This window comes from Balaenoptera borealis (genome assembly GCF_965194805.1).
Source record: "Balaenoptera borealis genome assembly, chromosome: 17".
In the NCBI taxonomy this organism is placed as follows: domain Eukaryota; kingdom Metazoa; phylum Chordata; class Mammalia; order Artiodactyla; family Balaenopteridae; genus Balaenoptera; species Balaenoptera borealis.
Genome location: NC_138876.1, coordinates 39682312 through 39699773, shown reverse-complemented (window position 1 = coordinate 39699773; position 17462 = coordinate 39682312). Strand labels below are relative to the sequence as shown.

Here is a 17462-nt window from a genome sequence, read left to right as displayed (position 1 = left end):
TAATCACTACCCTTTCTCATTTCTCATAGCCAGCCTCCCCTTCCTGCCCTTACCCCCCAGCTTGCTTGCTTTCATCTTCTACTTAACCTAATATTATCTCATTTACGGTGAAATATTCCTTGCATAGGAATGTGCCTAGAACAAGAAGCACAGGATGGAGAACACTAACTAAAAAAAACTACATGAGGGCGCTTTTTGGAGTGTGCTATTTGTTGTTCTTTTTGTTCTATTTGTTGATTGTGGTGGCTGTTACACAACTAAAAGCATTATGTCAAAATTCATAAGACCGTATACCCAAAAAGGAGGACTGTTACTTGGGTAAAACTATACCCTAACTAGGTATATAGAATAGGGTAAATTAAATCCTAATAAACCTAATTACCACCAGAAAAAAAATTTTTTTAAAGAATCTAAATAACGAACTTAGAAAGTGTTATTCATACAGCTACAAAACGTTCTTATACATATTAATCTCTAAACTTTTTTCTTAGTCAGTAAAACAGAGGCATAATAGAAGCAAATGAATAGAAGCGGCATTGTTCTTTTTCTTTCCTGGCACAAAGTATGACTTGAAATGGGCTAACAAAATGTAAACAGGTAGTCGTTCAATCTACCGAAGTGGGGCAAAGGGGAATTTTCTGAAACTTGAAAATTACCTTCTAGAGACAGTTCAGAATCAAAGCTGGGTATCTTTTGTGACTTCTGTGATGGCTCATTCACAGAAGGAAGCAGAGTGCTTTGGGCGCAATTAATCTCTTGCCCACTTGAGTTGGTAGACTGGGAACTATTCCACACAGAGGAAGTCCGATAAGTCTCAAACCCCGACCGGAGAAAGCAATCGTCAGAGGACAGCTGAGGCTGAGCAAAAAAGCCAGGCAACAATGTTTTTCCTGCTCTCGGAAAACATTTTCTGAGTTGCGTAGCAGTAACGGAGCTACTCAACTTAATTGAGTTGAGCCATCTGGGTATCTGTTGGGCTAGCAGGGCCATTTTTCTTGAAGTAGCCTACAAAAGAAATACATAACTATCAAAAAAGAGAAACGTATTTTACTTAAATGTTTAAAACAGTATTCAAACAACAAAAAGATAAACTGGAAATTATTTTTTTCTAATTAAAAGGTGCTTAATAAATTTAGATCCCTAAAGCAGTCAGATGTTTTTAAGCTCAGGAAAAGCCAAAAACAAGGCAGTTTCAGTTACAAACCAAAAGACAGGAACTTCTGAACTGGAAAAATAAAGATATACTTTGCAATTTAAAAACAAAAAGCAAAATCAGTGGCGTAAGAAAATCAATTAAAACAAAAATCTGTAAATGTTCAAATTACAGCTGAACCTGTTAATATTTAAAGAAAACAGGTGATGCAATTAAGTGCTCTTGAAATTTGGTTTGAAGGACATTTAAGAAGAAGATTGCTGATCAAAATAACACTGAATTATTCAGATGCATTTTATGTACGTACATTAATCACAAAATAAAAACAGGAAGAATTCTACTTGGTCTTAAATGAATCATAAAATATTATCATTGCTATCTAGAAGGTTGTTTCTTGCTTCATTCTCAGGGTTGAGCACTATTATTACACAGATAAAGCCGTTCCTCAAAAGAGAACTGAACAAAACCAGTTTTGCCAAATTCTGTTTGACTGTAGGAAAAAAGAAAAAGCCTTTTAAAAAAAGGATTAAAACTAATAAGCAAAATGAACAGACAGAAACAATAAGCAACCAGCAATGAATATATATATATTTTGACTGAAAAAGCAGTTGTTTTTAAAGAGACTTTTATCAGGAAAGGACTTTTATATTTAGCCAGCTTAATTAAAGGGTAAATTTGGTGCATATTATTTTATATTAAGTAAGACAATCCATATAAAATACAGCATAGAGTCTAGCATATGCAAAATGCCCAACAAATGTTAGCCATCATCATCAGTATTATTACTGATTACACAACCAAACATAAATGAATTCTGAATTAACTGTTGCATACAACTTTTTGATTTCTCTCTATTCTGAAATTCAGCTTGTTTTATGCTCTGAATTAGACCAGATAAATGCTTGAGGGTCTAACCTCCTCTTAGAGATTTGTGGTTAAGGGAAGTCTCCTGAAAGGAATTTATAAAAGTGAAATGTCTCACTGTCATTCTGAAATGATCTTAGAAAGGAAAAAAGTATTTACAATAAATAGCCTTGTGGGATAGGTGACTTTTGTTAAACTTTGGTGGGAAATGAGCCTCCAAATCTGCCGTGTTTCCCCTCAAACCTACAATATTCATTCTCTGCACAGCAATGTCAGAAGGCCATTGAGCTGGAAGCCAGAAGACCTGTTATGCTGCAGTAAGACTAAGTTTCTCACCGTGATCCAGCACAACGACTGGCCCATGATGGGGGGGGTTCAATAACCATTCTTTAAATGACAACTTTTAAAAAGGTTATGGGTACAATAAGATGATTCTTAAGCTCCAAAATGTTTTGACTTCTCAGTTTGTCTAAGCAATGTCCTACTTTAAAGCAAACTCCTGAAATCCCAAACTCACTCTGAAGCCTCTAGAGTAAGGCTCAAATTAAAACTCCTCTCACATTAGAACGATTTGCTTTTGAATTCTATCCATATTCATTAAAAGATCTTTATGCAAACAAACAACTAATGTTTATCCTTCTGTTTCTATTTACAAGCGCACTATCTTCACTACATCATCATTTCATCGTTGTGTATACCTCTTAACAGTTGATTGTTCGTTCACGAGAGCAGGGCTGGGTCTCATCTCTGGATCCACCCTCCCAGTGACTATTCCCTCTAGCCCAGAGCCTTGCGCTGCTCCAATGTTTTATGGACGGAAATGAATCAGTTGCAACTACGGTTAGCTCATCTGCTTACACAGTATTTAAACCCGGTAAGGCATTTGCGCATGTGTATAAAAACCCTACCCCGTGATCAGCCCTCTAACACGACCCTTTTCATCAGGAAGGTTAAAGTTAAAGAAAAAAACCTGTAATAATTCTGAAGTCCATTAAAATATGTCATATACTAGTTCTCAACTGTGTGCCTTAGTATTTCGTTAGGAATAGGAATTGGCACTTAAATATTCTTTGGCGAGGGTTCAAGATTTCGACCTGTGTAAGGCTAATAAATGAAATCAGGAGATGAAAGGTGGGTAGGAGGATGGCTTCGTAATAACGGGCCTCTCATCTACTGCTTGACGCCCGCCCTAGGCCATTTTAACAAGTCCATTTTAGTTCCCCAACCGAACTTCCGGAGGAAGGCCGTTGACATGCTGGACCTCCTTCCGCGTCCTCCGCAAAGCGCGCGAATAAACAAACATGATTGCGTTTTCGTTTCATCAGCCAAGAAAACAAAACGAAATTATTCACCCTTAATTGAAGACCTAAAGGCCAAGAGGTCCCCGGGCGCGGCCTACACCAGGATAGGGCCGGACCCGAACCCCAGCAGGGAGCACGCCCCTCGCGCTCCGGCGGCTCCCGCTTTACCTGTGGCGAGGCCTATGCCTCGTGGTCTTTCTCGCAGGGGCCACCAGACTGGCCGGGCCGCGCGGACTGCCCCGCAGCACAGCTACCCCACTTGTCTGCCCGCCCGCCGGTTGCTCCCAGCTCCCTAGCCCACGTGGGCTGAGGCCGGAGTGGGCCAGACCATCTGCGAGGCTGCGCGGGGGGAGAGCGGGCGGCGTGCGGGGGACAGAGCCGGCCAAGGGCCACAGTTTCCCTTCTCCTGCGCGCCGCCTCCCTCCAGACTCTTCCACTTGGAACCTAAAGCCACTGCGAGTCCCTAGAGATGCACGTCCCCCAACGCCAGCCGGGGCCCGGCGAGCGGCGCCCCCCCGCCAGAGGCTGCGTTGGCGGCGCCGCGACCCCGCCCTCCCGCGCCTGTCCTTCCCTCTGCTCCCTGCCTTTGCTCCTCGCCAGACCCGGCCCCGGCGTCCAGCCGCTTTCTCGCTGCGGCTCGTCACCTCCGGGGTCCCAGCCTCCACGGGCCGGGGCCGCCGCCGCCGCAGGACGGGGAGGCGGGCCATGGCGTCCTGCGTGGGGAGCCGGACCCTGAGCAAAGATGATGTGAACTACAAGATGCATTTCCGGATGATCAACGAGCAGCAAGTGGAGGACATCACCATCGACTTCTTCTACCGGCCACACACCATCACTCTGCTCAGCTTCACCATCGTCAGCCTCATGTACTTTGCCTTCACCAGGTGAGGCGGGCCGGGCTGCGCTGGGGGCGCGCCCTTGGGCGAAGGGAAGGGGCGGATGGGAGGCCGTGGCGGGGAGCATGGCCGGGTGAGGAAGTGGGCTGATTGCTCCACGCACACGCTCTTCCACCGGCGGGCATGTCACCTAGCACACCCAGCTTCCTTCCCGACAGCTCCTCTGGACCGGCGTTCGTCCCTACCCTCCAACCCACCCCCATCCCCACTCCCATCGCCACCGCCACCCCTCTCCATACCACCTTTCCCCATACAGCGCCTCGGGCCACGTCAGGAACACTCGTGGGTCACCTAGCACGATCTCCGCCCCCCCTTCTCTCGCTGCGCTCAGCGTCGCTCCCCACACACATCACGACACTGGCCCCCTCCTCTCCGGCCTCCGTCCCTGCCTAGCACACCGCATGAATCATCGGGTATGCACCACTTTCAGCACATACCTCTTCACACTGAAAACACCCCTGTCCACAGCGTCTTCCACGCACCATCCACAGGCCCAGGACACAACCCAGACCCCTTCCCGCGGAACTCCTCCAGTATTCGGCACTACCCGCGTGCACAAAATGCACACGTGCGGTGCACTCCAGTCTGTATGCATTGCACGCAAATCATCTCGCGTAACCCTTCCCCCAGCCTCAAACACCACTGTCTGTACCACAACAGAAACTGCGGCCGTGGACACACACATCACAGCAGACATTCCAGCACTGCCACACAGACACCAACCCACCACACATCACACAGTGCATGCTCTGTTCTGTTCATCACCTAACATACATGCTGAAATGAGACATTGTCAGGCCATTGTAACAGTGCCTGGTGCATCATAAATGCTATGGAAAGTGTTAAATAAAACGCACAAACCTCACACACTGTAGCACAACTCTCATATCCCCCTGAAAACACACACTCAAAGCACTTCTAATATATACCTGTGCATAGGAGTTAACCCTGCCCAACTTTCGTCAGCCCAGAGTTTATAACTCTACCTCACTGAACATGTGGCCCTTCAACCCCAAGCCAGGGAACTGATTCATGCCTAAATGATTAGGCACACCTTGGGTCCTACTTATAAGGATTCATGTTTTCTGAATGAATCTCTTTAAAGAAAGAAAAGGTATGCCTATACCATGCTTAAAAGACCAACCCAGAGAACTGGAGTTTTGGAGCCACACTGTTGGTCTCAAGACTATTCGTGTGACCTTGGTTAAGTTATTTAACCTTTCTCTGAGACTCAGGATCCACCTTTAAAATGGGGATAGAACATGTACTTACCTCATATGGAGTTATAAGGATTAAATGAATATGTGTGAATGCACTTAGCAGAGTACTTGGCACATGATGCATAATTAATGTCAGTTACTTCTCTCCTAGTATATTTATCCAACAATCAATGGTTCTCAGCCCAGATCCGCAGAAACTGCAGGGTTATATTCAGTGGCCACAAGCATTGAGGGAACTTCTGGTATTTAGTGGGTGGAGGTTAAGGATGCTAAATGTTTATAACTCAAGGGATAGCATTGTACGACAAAGAGTTGTCCCTTACACACGGGCACACATGTGCACCTACACACTTGTATACACACAAGTGCCAATGGTGTCTCCCTTGAAAATAAATGCACTTTTTCAGATTTTAAAACTAATAATGTCCTCCTACATCACACTTGTTCCTTATCTCCACAATCCATTTGACTCTTGATTCTTATTTTGTAACTGTTTATCTATTTGCATGACTCTATCTAAAGCCATAAAGCATATAAACAATTACTCTTAATGATTGAGGGAAACAGCTACTATTATTGTAAAATCTTCTGCTAATGCTCTGCAGTGGGATAAGACCAGATCTTTCCACAGTATCCAACCAAGAACATATTTCTAGCTTTGGAGAGAAATCAGTCTTGTCCCTATTTATGGTTGCCCTCAAATACTTATCATGTCATCTGATTTTACCACCTAGTAGCTGTGTGGCCACTTAATTTTGCTAAGCCTCAGTTTCCTTATCTGTATGTAAAGTGAAAATATCTAGTAATACCTGATAGGATTTTGTTATAAGGGCTCAATTCATTTTTTTAGATAATCTGTATTTAGCTCAATGCATGACAAATAGTAAGTGCTCAGTAAACATTAGCTATTGTTATTATTACATCATTTCATTGTATGCTAATGCCTTCTAAATTATGTTTGTCATTCAGTGAGAGTGTGGTGTGCTCTATAATTAAGAAAAGGGATAAAGACATTGGAGAAATGGACCGTGCTTTGCTCGGATAACATACATCCCTGTTTCATATTAACTTCAGTTTCACTTCATCTCGTGTGGGTTGGCAAGAGATGGAATTAGTGCAGGAGTTTCTTTGGAACTTAGAAAAGTAATTATGGCATTTTATTTTAAATAATGAGAAGCAAGAATGAGCAGTTAGTTTCAGCCTTTTATCTTTAATATTATTCTAGACCCTTTCAGAACAGATTTCTCTTCCTCTTTTCTAATACAGAAAGTCACATTCTTCTGGAATTTCCCTTTTACAGCATATTCTGCCAAAGCATTCAATAAATTACAGCAGTGAAACTCTAAGAAATGAATATGAATTTTAACAGCTTGTCAAACGTAATAGAAAAGGCATAATCTGAACCTCAGGCTATGGCCTTTTCCAAAAATGATAATAATTTTACTTCTTCCACTAATTTCAAAGAGACAGAAGTCACATATTAAAGAACTACTTAATAACAAGTTTCATGTTATAGAAAATCATAAGCACCATTAGTACAATTAGTACTTACTGTGTCTTCCTCATTTTTTGTAATGATTTGTGACCCCTTAAACTGAGACATTACAGTGATAGCTCTGTCTTCTTCTATAAAGACTGAAAGTAATTACTTCTTAAAGTTTGTTTTTCAAAGACTAGTAGTTGAAGAGAGCCAGGGATAGAATACTTTCGGGGTGTCAGATTACCCGTATGTGTGAAACAGTACCTGGGTCATGTCACATGCTGCAGAGACACAGCAAGAATTTAGGATTGGCAAGGATTAGATGCCTGTCACAGAAGTCTGAGACAAGTTTGGACTTATCAAGCAGTTCTTTTGTTAAATAACAACTAGGCCAACTCACTGTTAAATCATAGCATTTAAATCTCCAGTCCCTATCACTAACAATAAAGCCAGATGTTATTGAATCATTCCCCCTAAGATTGGAAAAGCTCACTTTGCCACATTTTAGGATAAGTATTTTTAGAAATTAAATGCTTTGGCATATGTCTTATAAGTTTGTTCAGCCAAAGTAGGGCAAGGAGAGCCTTTCTCTTAAGCTCAGAGTGCCTCATATTTACGCTGCTTTCATAGGTTGGTAAACTTGGAAACGTTGAATGGCCTCACTTTCAAACACTCAGGCTTTAGATTTGAAAACACCAAAATTTACGAAATGACGTTCGTAGCAGCTCACTCTCTCCTTAAGAGGCACCTGGCAGTAGAACAGTGGAGTCAGTCTCTCCAGTGACACTTGTCCAGCAAAAATCATCACTTACCCAGAAGAGATTGCCTTCCTGCTGCTTCCTGTACCTAAGGAATCATCTGCTTACCTATGGTTTCTCCTTGATAGGGGACTGAGGAGGCGGATGAGGGCAGGGAAATGGACAGACTTTTGATTGATTGATTTTTCTTTGTTGGTGATACTGGTTTTTACTTCATTTCCTTTAGTGGCTTTGGAGCTCCAGCTCTTCATCTTATCACGGAGCCATAGTTCCACCTTCTGTGTCTCTTCCCTCCTGGATGCCTGCCAGCCTTCCCTGTTCTTTCCCTGTAGACCATATCAATTCCCATTAGAAAATAACTCCTGATCCTGCCAATTCAGTTGTCTTGAGCCTATTTCCTTTATGTACATCATGTTCTTTCTCTCCCAATAACAGAAGGCCTGGCTGTCCTTATTCCAGGACACCAGCAATGTTAAATGATCCTCCATGTCGGCTGTGTACTGGGGCTACACCAGCCTTGGAGGTGAAGGAGTGCACTGTGTTAGGTGGCGCCATCTAAAGAGGTCCAGTTAACAGCCATCTTTTTTTTTTTAATTTATTTATTTTTGGCTGTGTTGGGTCTTCGGTTCTGTGCGAGGGCTTTCTCTAGTTGCGGCGAGCGGGGGCCCCCTTCTTCATTGCTGTGCGCGGGCCTCTCACTGTCGTGGCCTCTCTTGTTGCGGAGCACAGGCTCCAGACGCGCAGGCTCAGTAGCTGTGGCTCACGGGCCCAATTGCTCCGCGGCACGTGGGATCCTCCCAGACCAGGGCTCGAACCCGTGTCCCCTGCATTGGCAGGCGGATTCCTAACCACTGCGCCACCAGGGAAGCCCCTTTTTTTATTATTGTATCTCTCCTGTTGTAGTATTTGTTTCTATATCAATTTCTTGAGGCCAGATATCTTAATCATCACAGAATACACACCCAGTAAATGCTAAATGAATCAAATATAAAAAAAATCATTTATACAATGTGAACTTTCAAAAACTATCACTCTTCTCTTTTCGTTGATACGTCAGCTGTAATTCTTAAAAAGAATCCTAACTTTTTCTAAAATGAAACGAATGTAGTCTTCAAAGCTAGTTAACATCGGTCCACCTTGTAACCCGGGACTGAGTTTTCCATTGGGAGAGAGGATCCTTAACAGTGACTAGCCTCATAAACATGAGCCTACCTGTGGGTCTCAGTTTCAAGGATTCCTATTAAAGAGATGGAAAGGAGAAGATAGGAGGGGGAGAGCGGACAATCAACTTTGCAGCCTTAGGAGTCAGAATAGAGTTCTTACCTTCCTGGCCCCAGGGAGACAGCCTTGTCTAAAGATTGTCTGTGAGTGAATGGAGTTTGTTTTCCCGGTCTCCTTGCCTGTAGTCTGTTGTTCAAGTTTAAGAATCTGAGTCCAAAACTTTTTGAGTTCAAACCTTTGTTAAAAAAACTCAGGGCTTTCCTTATACTTGTCCTGCTTTTAGGGTTCTCTCCTGGGTAGTTACCTATACTCAAACAGGGGTGACAGAAGGAGTTGAGATGTTTGAGTACTTGATTGGTCAGCACTGGGGCGGGAAGGTGCAGTGGAGCCTGTGGGCCCAGGCCGTGACTCTGCCTCACGTTGCCTGGGTCTCGGGCCCGCTCAGCCCTGGCCTCTTGCTCTTTCTGGCACCCACCACATTGAGAAGGCCTGCTCTGTGCCAAGCGTTGTGTTGGGCACCGGAGATACAGTGGGTGAATGAGATGGGGCCTGAAATTACAATTTTACTCTAATCCATTCAGTATTTTCACTGTGTATGGTCAGGGCTACGCCAGCGTGCTTCTGGAGCTCCTCCTAAATTTAGCAGAACTTCAGGGAAAAGGACTCTGCCTCCCTAAGCTTGTCGGTATCATACCGGTAAGGGTAGCAGTCTTGACCTAGAGCCAGCATTCCAGAAGCCCTGGCATCTACTTCGCTCTGCCTCTATTTGTTGTAACTGTGGGCAAGATAAAGCAAGAGCTTTATTTTCTTCATCCTTCAAGTAGAGATAATACTCCCCCACAGAACGGTGGAGCAGTTCAATCAAATGCCAGCTGGGAAAGGTCTTTGGAAAGTTCAGAGCCCCAGAGACCGAGGCGCTTGTTATTAGAGCCTCAAGAGGACCTAGGAAAGAGGTCAGGGCACTGCCACGGCATCACAGTTGAAAGCTTGAAGTCTTTTTATTTTTTGTGGCTGTAAAGTAAAATGTCTTATTTGAGCAAGAATCCTGAGGCCAGGAAAAGTCAAGATGGGGGTCTGGCAGCCCTGACTGCAGGTTATGAGCTCCCCTGGGAAGTGAGAACTACATTGCCCCCTCAAAGCCTGAGGAGATGGTAACAACCCCACAAACAGGGGCCAGTCTTGTGTGAACAATCGAGGTGGGTTTTTGGTTTTGGGGGTGTTTTATCAGGTTAATCAGAGGCAGTGCCAGTGAACTGAAAACTTTTCTCTCAGGCCAAAGTTATACTAAGATAATAATTTAATTTTTATGTCTTACTGTGCTTTTCATCATGATTCTCGCAAGAATCAGGACCAAGTTTGTTCATCTTTGTCCCCAACGATAGGTGTCAGCTAGCTGACGGAATGGGTGGACAGACATTGTAAACTAATAACTGACAGACCCTCTGTGCCAGGCACTGTTCTAAGTCCATCGCACATGTTATTTTATCCTCACAACAACCCTGTGAGGTAGAACAATTATTACCCTTTGATATACCGAGGAGGAAACCAAGGCACAGAGAGGTTGAGTAATCTGCCCAAGGTCACACAGGCTGATAAGTGTGAAGTCAGAATTCTGGTCCACGCGGTCTGGCCACAAGCCTGTCTTCCTTGTCACGGCACCAAACAGCCTCCTAAAGGGGGAAAAACTTAGACTTTGGAGTCAGTAAAATGCAGATTATGATCATTTCCCCCTTTGAGGGTGTTAGGAAGATTAAGAGAGCTAACATTGCAAAGCAGCTATAGCTAGCTTTCTGAGTGAGGCACAGATCTAGTGGATGTCCAGAGATAAACCCTTCTTGTCCTCTAATTGAGGGTCTCTGGAGTCAGTAGTGTGGTCTTTGGGGCCTTTGCAGCCAAGGTGCTTTTCATGATTAACTATGGAAAATGTCTGTGTCCCTCGGCATATGGTTAAGTCTCTGGATTGCTGGGAGCGGAGAGAGAAGAGGCCACACCAGAGCTTACAGAATGGCCCTGTGTGGTCAGCTTGTCAGGAGGCCGGTGGGGTGGGCAGCCTCCTCAGTCATGCATTCCGTTCTTTCTGCGCGCCCACCTCTTGCAGGGACTGTGCTGGACGCCGAGGGTACACCCTTCCTACCCTCAGGAAAGCCAGAGGGTGTATCTGGGGCTGCTAGTCTGAAAGGACTCAAGATTTCTTCTTTCGCTCACCTGCCTACCCTTCAATCTTCGATCACAGGAGTCTGATCTTCCTCTACTATATATTTTCAGTTTTGCCAAAGATCTTGCTGTCCATCTTTGATACTTTTTGTTTTTCTAATTAGGCAAGTATAAAACGGCCAGCTTTTCAGACTGGCTGCTGTTTTATTCAGGTTTAATTGGCCTTTTTTTTTTTTACTTCTGAAACGAGGCCATTCTTCTGATCCTGTCTTTCTAATAAAATGGCTCAAAATTTACAAAATTGCAGTTTCATTGTTTTATCACTGATCTCAAGTTCTTACAAATTTAATATTGATGTATAATTGACTTTTTTGAAACGTAGCATATCTACATTGCTTAAAATCCAAGGTACCCCAAAGGGTATATAGTGAAAAGTCTCGCCTCACTCTTCTTTTATCCTCTTTGGAGAAAACCAGTGTCACCATATCTCGGATGGATTTCCAGAGACATGGTATGCAGCCACGAGCAGAAGTTACAAGTTATATATACATACACACGCTCTCTTTTTTACATAGAAAGTTGCTTACTATACTCACTGCTCTGCAAATTGCTTTGTTTACTTCATGATCTCTTAAATTATTCTGTATCAGTTAATTAATTAAAAGCTTTATTCTTTTTACAGCTGCCTAGTACTCCATTTTGAGACGGAGCCATAATTTACTTAATCAGTCCCTTTTCGGTAGACATTTAGTTGTTTCCAAGTTTTGCTAATACACATAATGCCACAGTGAACAACCTTGTACATATGTCATTTTTGCATAAATGAAGGTATATCTGTGAGATACATTGTCATACATGGAATTGCTGGGTCACAGGGTATATGCATTTGTAAATTAATAGGTTGCCAAATGGCGCTCCATAACGGTGGTATGTGAGAATGCCTGTTTATCTATTTCTGCATAGCCTCACCAGCTCAGTCATTAAATTTTTACCTTTGTCCATAAGGTAGATAAAAATGGTCTCTTTGTGTTGTTTCCATTTGCCCGTCTCTTACCATGAACAAGGTTGAGCATCTTTTTTTTTCACTTGCCTGAGAGCCAATGGATTTTTCTGCTCTGTGAACTGTCCCTTCATATCTTTTGTCCATTTTTCTATTTGCTTTTCTTTGTCCATTTGTTCTTTCTGTTAATTGATTTGGGGGGAGAGCTTTGTAATTAGGAGAATTAACCCTTTGCCTTCATATGAGTTGCAGATATTTTTTCCAAGTTTATGATTTTGTTACTGATTTCTTTGCCATGCAGATTTGTCAGCTTTCTCCTTTACGACTTCGGAGGTTTGTATCGTACTTTTGAAAGGCCTTCCTCACTCTGAGATTGTTGTGTTTTGTTTAGGGGTTTTTGGGTTTTTTTTTTTTTTTTTTCCTCTAATTTTTTTTTTGGGGGGGTTTTTTTTTTGGGGGGGGGGTTTTAATTCTCCCATCATTCCATTCTAGAATTTTGTTTTGGTTTTACTTTTAGTTTCTTGAATCATCCAGAATATATTTTGGTATAAGTTGTGAGTTATGGGACTCCATCTTCTTTTCCTAGGCCACAGTTATTCATGTTAGCCTTGCTTTTATTTTGTAACTTACAAATTGCATGCCCTGTCAAACTCTCTTATGCCATCCCTGTGCATCTACCATGAGTCAGGTTGATTTAGGATGACAGATAAGTTTTTATGAGGCAGTTTGGCAAAGAGGAAAGATCATCATCTTCAGAGTCTAGCAGGCCTGGTTTTGAATGCTGGCTCTGTAACTTCTTACCTCCACAATCTTGGGCAAGTTACTAAACCTATCTGAGCCTTTGTTACCTCAGATGGTTGATAATAGCCCAATGGGTTGTGACAATTAGAGATAATGTCTAGAAACTGCCTGTTCAGTGCCTGGCACACAGTAGACACTTGATGAACGGGAGCTATTATCGTTGCTGTCATTATTAGCAATATCAGTAGTGTGATTTGGTCTGAATGAGGACACTGTGTTCCTACCCTCACTGTGTGTAGCCATCCTTCAGTAAAAGTTGGTGTTCCTGGAAGTTGGATATGGGGCTTCCCTGCATAAGCCAGAGGGCATGGCAAGTGCCCTGGTAATGGTCGGGCTGGCATTTTTAGGTTGTGTTCATAACCTCTGGGCAGGTGTTTAATTATTAGTATGTCCATTAAAATAAGATTGTACTTTTTAATGCACTTCCTTCCTGCAGAAGGAAGTCTGTCTGATTCTGTAGTTTGGTTTTGTAATCAGATCTCTGAAGTTAACAGCCAAGCATTATTTGTCCAGCATTAGTTTATGGCTACTTGGCCATATGATGATCTAGGAAATGTTTAAGATCTGTATGATCTCTTATTTCAGAACCTTATGTTCAATCCTGTCATAAGTCTGGAAATCATTTCATTGGGTGCAGAAACTGAGCAGCCTAAACAGAAGTTGGCATCTAAGTTAACTTCTGCTTTTAAACCAACACCCCAGGACCCAGTCCTTAACTAGGTAATTCATTACTGTTTCATTCCTACCTTTTCATGTATGTATTCTGATGGTCTAGAACTTCTTTCTACGCAAACTTGGTTTTCTTCTAAGATTTTTTTTTGACCTGTTTCTTTTCCTTTAGTAATATTTAATCTTAATTTAATATTTGTCTTTTGAAAACTCTTTCACTACAGTCCTTCTCTAGATAAACCCAACTTCTTTTATCCTTTTAAGATTTATTGCTACCGGTCTCATCATCTCTGAACTATCTCCTTCCATTCTGTTTCATCTCGTATTTTCTGTCTACTCATCCTGCGTCTTTTGAAACTGAAACACTGAACTTCCCTCTCCCAAGCTTCTCAATAATTATCTATACTTCAGAAAATTTTACTGTCGTGTATTTCTGTTTTTCCACTTTTGTTTGCTTCTCTGAGCCCCAGATATGTTACTAGAATCTTCTTTTTTGTTGCAAACTGTCAAAACCTAAATTCTTCACCATCAATGTTAAGAAAATTTCCATTTGGGAAATTTTACTTCATTTTAAAACAGTAAATTTTCTTCCATAATCAATCATCAGTCCAGAAATATATTGAGGGCCTATTAGTGAATAATTCCCTGCCATTAGGAGTTTACTTTCTACAGAGAAGTTAGATAACATATAAACCAACAAATGTAATCATTTCAGTTACTGGGGTTATAGAAGAGTTAAACACAGTAATACATTAGAAATGACCAGGCAGGAGAGGGGGGAAGCTTATCTCCTATTTACAGTTCTTTTGCTTCTGCTCTGAGTTTAAATCTTGTATTTTGTTTTCTCTTAATTTTTCTTTCTTTTTTTTTTATTAATTTTTATTGGAGTATAGTTGCTTTACAATGTTGTGTTAGTTTCTTGCTGTACAGCAAAGTGAACCAGTCATATTCATACGCTCTTAATTTTTCTTTTAACATTTTTTACTGGTGCTTTCTGATTATGTTACACTGCCCCATTTTTATTCATCCCTTAGATAGCCAACTGCCCATATTTGACAAGCGACTGCATAATCTCATTGCATTATACCCTTATTCCTTATAATCTTATGCTTCCTTTCTGATTCCTGAACAATTTTTCTGCCACAGTCTATGTAGTAAAGGTCATCTTTAGTTAGTCTTAAAACCAAAAGGTATTTCTCCAAAATAAACCTTACCTTTTGACATCCTGGGTATTTTTAATTTTTTTTTAAAGAACAGGGATTCTCAAATGCTTGTCTGAGCAGAATGTGTGTTGGGGTGTGAGATTGCCAATTGCCTTCCTCACAAGAACTGGACTTGACTATGACACTGTATTATTTTAGGACATGATAGTGAATAGTAAATAGTGTGTGTAATGACTTAGCTCAGCAAAATAAAGTTAGCAATCCCCCAGTTTTTAGAACATGGAACTCTTACTCCTTCTAGGCTGACTATTCAGATCCAAAAATGAATACTCAATGTTCCTTTTCTATTTTCAGGGATGACTCTGTCCCAGAAGACAACATCTGGAGGGGTATCCTCTCCGTAGTTTTCTTCTTTCTTATCATCAGTGTACTAGCGTTCCCCAATGGTAAGTGATGTAATGCTTTATCACATTTCTCCTGTGCATTGTACCCTTGTTGGTATTTTTGAGATGCATGTCATCTGGAAGATGAAACTAGAGGGTGGAATAAAAAAAGACTCTTGAGTGTTGTATGGTGGTTAGGGGCACAGGCTCTGGAGACAGACTGCCCTTTCTGCCACTTCCTAGCTCTGTCCCTCTTTAAGACATTTCTCTCTGAAATGGAGAGAAGTACAGTTGTAAGGGTTCACTGAATTAAAACAAGTAAAATACTCTGAACAGTGACCGACAAATTGTAAGCTCTCAATGAATGTCAACTATTGTTCTTGTTGCTGTGTTTGTTACTATCAGCCGAGTCATAAAGTACTCAATTACTGTTCAGTTACTCCTTTTTTGCTAAGGATAGGGTCAGTGCTCTAAAGGGCATTACTTAAATAATTGTTGTCTTAACTGTAAACTTTGTTGGGATAAGAATTTTCATTATCAGGTTAAAAAAAAATGATTACTGTGAAATTTTCCCCCATCATGATTATAGAGTGAGGCAAAAGCCTTGGTTTAAAAACTAATTTGGTATCTTGCCATACTTGAGATTCATACCTTTCCTCTGAATTGTCCCTTATGAGTTGCTTTATTTTTTCTTATTCCCCTTTAGTACTTTCTCCCTGGAATATTCTCTTATTTATTCTCTGTGAGTGATTTCTAAATGCTCACTTTTTATATCCTGTTTCTTTTTTTTTTTTTTAAGTTTTTTTTTGTTGTTTTTTTTTTGTTTTTTTGATGTAGACCATTTTTTTAAAGTCTTTATTGAATTTGTTACAATATTGCTTCTTTCTGTCTTATGTTTTGGTTTTTTGGCTGTGAGGCATTCTCCCCAACCAGGGATCGAACCCACACTCCCTGCATTGGAAGGCGAAGTCTTAACCACTGGACCACCAGGGAAGTCCCTCCTGTTTCTTCTACACTTAGGATATTTTGTAACTGTTTCAGTCTCTTTTTATGAGTTATGCTTCATGGGCCCTGCTCAGGTTTTAAATATGATGATTTAAGATGCACTTCTTCTCCATCCTCCCATCGTAGAATATAGTGTGTAATATTAGAAGCTCATCATGAACGTTACTGATTGTTATCTGAAGCTGCACTGTGGTGATAGGATTCTAATACCCATTCCAGTGTGCGTGGCGGGGGGTTGGTGTCCCCGCACCAACAAGCAAGTTGAACATCAGCTGGGTGTCCTACAGTGCCACCCTATTCTGACACTGTCTACCTGGAGGTAGCATCAGATTGCACAGGTTAAGTTCCACAGGGTTGCTCCTGCCCCCGCTGCAGATGCCAATCACAAGTCCAGGGTGTCACCTGTGCTTCTGACCGGACGGCTCTAAATCCTCCTTGGGTTTGATTAATTTGCCAGAACAGCTCACGGGACTCAGGAAACCAGTGTGCTCACTAGATTACTGAGAATATCAATCAAAAGCCAGATGAAGAGATGCGCAGGGTAAAGTCTGTGGGGAGGGGCGAGCAGAGTCCCAGCCCTCTCCAGGCGTGCCACTCTCCCCAAATTTCCACGCCCTCACCAACCCAGAAGCTTTCTAAACCCTATCCTTTTAGTTTTCTATGGAAGTTTCATTACGTCGGTGTGATTGATTAAATCTTTGGCCATTGATTCAACCGCCAGCCCCTCCCTGCTCCCCAGAGCTCAGGGCGGGTGGGACTGAGGGTTCCTACCCTCTAATCCCATTGTTGGCTTCACTGACCCGCATCCTGAGCCGCTTCCCAAAAGTCACCTCATTAACATAACAAAAGACGCTTCTCACTCTCATCGCTTAGGAACTTCCAAGGAGTTTAGGATTCTGCTCCAGGAAGGGGACAAAGACCAAATACTTATTTCTTATACATCACAGTATCACACATGGCAAGTCCTTTAGGCCTTCCAAAATGTTGGCAGTGGAATTTCGTTCTGTATTTTTGTGGGTTCTGCTGGTAGCATAATAATCCAACCAGTAAAACCATGATTCTGAATCCTTCAGGGAATGGATTGTTCTAGATAGCCAAGTTATTTGGCAGCTGCATTTAGCTCTCTAACCACTCAAGCGTTTAGATTAAATTTTACTTTTATTTTATTTTTATTATTGTTTTTTTTTTTTTTTTTAGTGAAAACCTTTCAAGATATGAAAACCTCTGTCTTAGTATAGGCCTCTATAACAGAATACCATAGACTGAGTGGCTTAAACAGCAGAAGATTCATCCTGTGGCAGAATTCTTCTCCAGCTGTGAACCTGTGAAATCAAGCAAGTTCTGTGCTTTCAGAATACAATAGTGGGCCAGGCACAGAGTAGGCATTCCCATTC

General features: G+C 42.0%; 2 protein-coding genes across 5 annotated transcripts in view; one reads left to right on the top strand and one right to left on the bottom strand.

Annotated features, from left to right (window-relative positions):
- Window positions 1-7518, bottom strand: part of MTERF3 (mitochondrial transcription termination factor 3) — a 30275-nt gene extending 22757 nt beyond the window's left edge. The window contains exons 1-2 of one of the 3 annotated variants that reach the window (XM_082364403.1): window positions 6987-7518; window positions 657-1005 (exon numbers count right to left, since the gene is read on the bottom strand). In XM_082364403.1, coding sequence (XP_082220529.1) covers window positions 657-1005; window positions 6987-7037 — 400 coding nt within the window. In that variant the 5' untranslated portion in view covers window positions 7038-7518. Of the gene's footprint in view, window positions 1-656; window positions 1006-3369; window positions 3645-6986 lie in introns of those variants that run through there. The other 2 variants (XM_082364402.1, XM_082364401.1) reach the window with 2 other exon arrangements.
- The window catches only part of PTDSS1 (phosphatidylserine synthase 1), a 64972-nt gene continuing 51400 nt past the window's right edge, over window positions 3891-17462 (top strand). For both annotated transcript variants that reach the window (XM_082364368.1, XM_082364367.1), the window contains exons 1-2: window positions 3891-4202; window positions 15035-15126. In XM_082364368.1, the coding sequence (XP_082220494.1) occupies window positions 4024-4202; window positions 15035-15126 (271 nt within the window). In that variant the 5' untranslated portion in view covers window positions 3891-4023. The remainder of the gene's footprint in view (window positions 4203-15034; window positions 15127-17462) is intronic.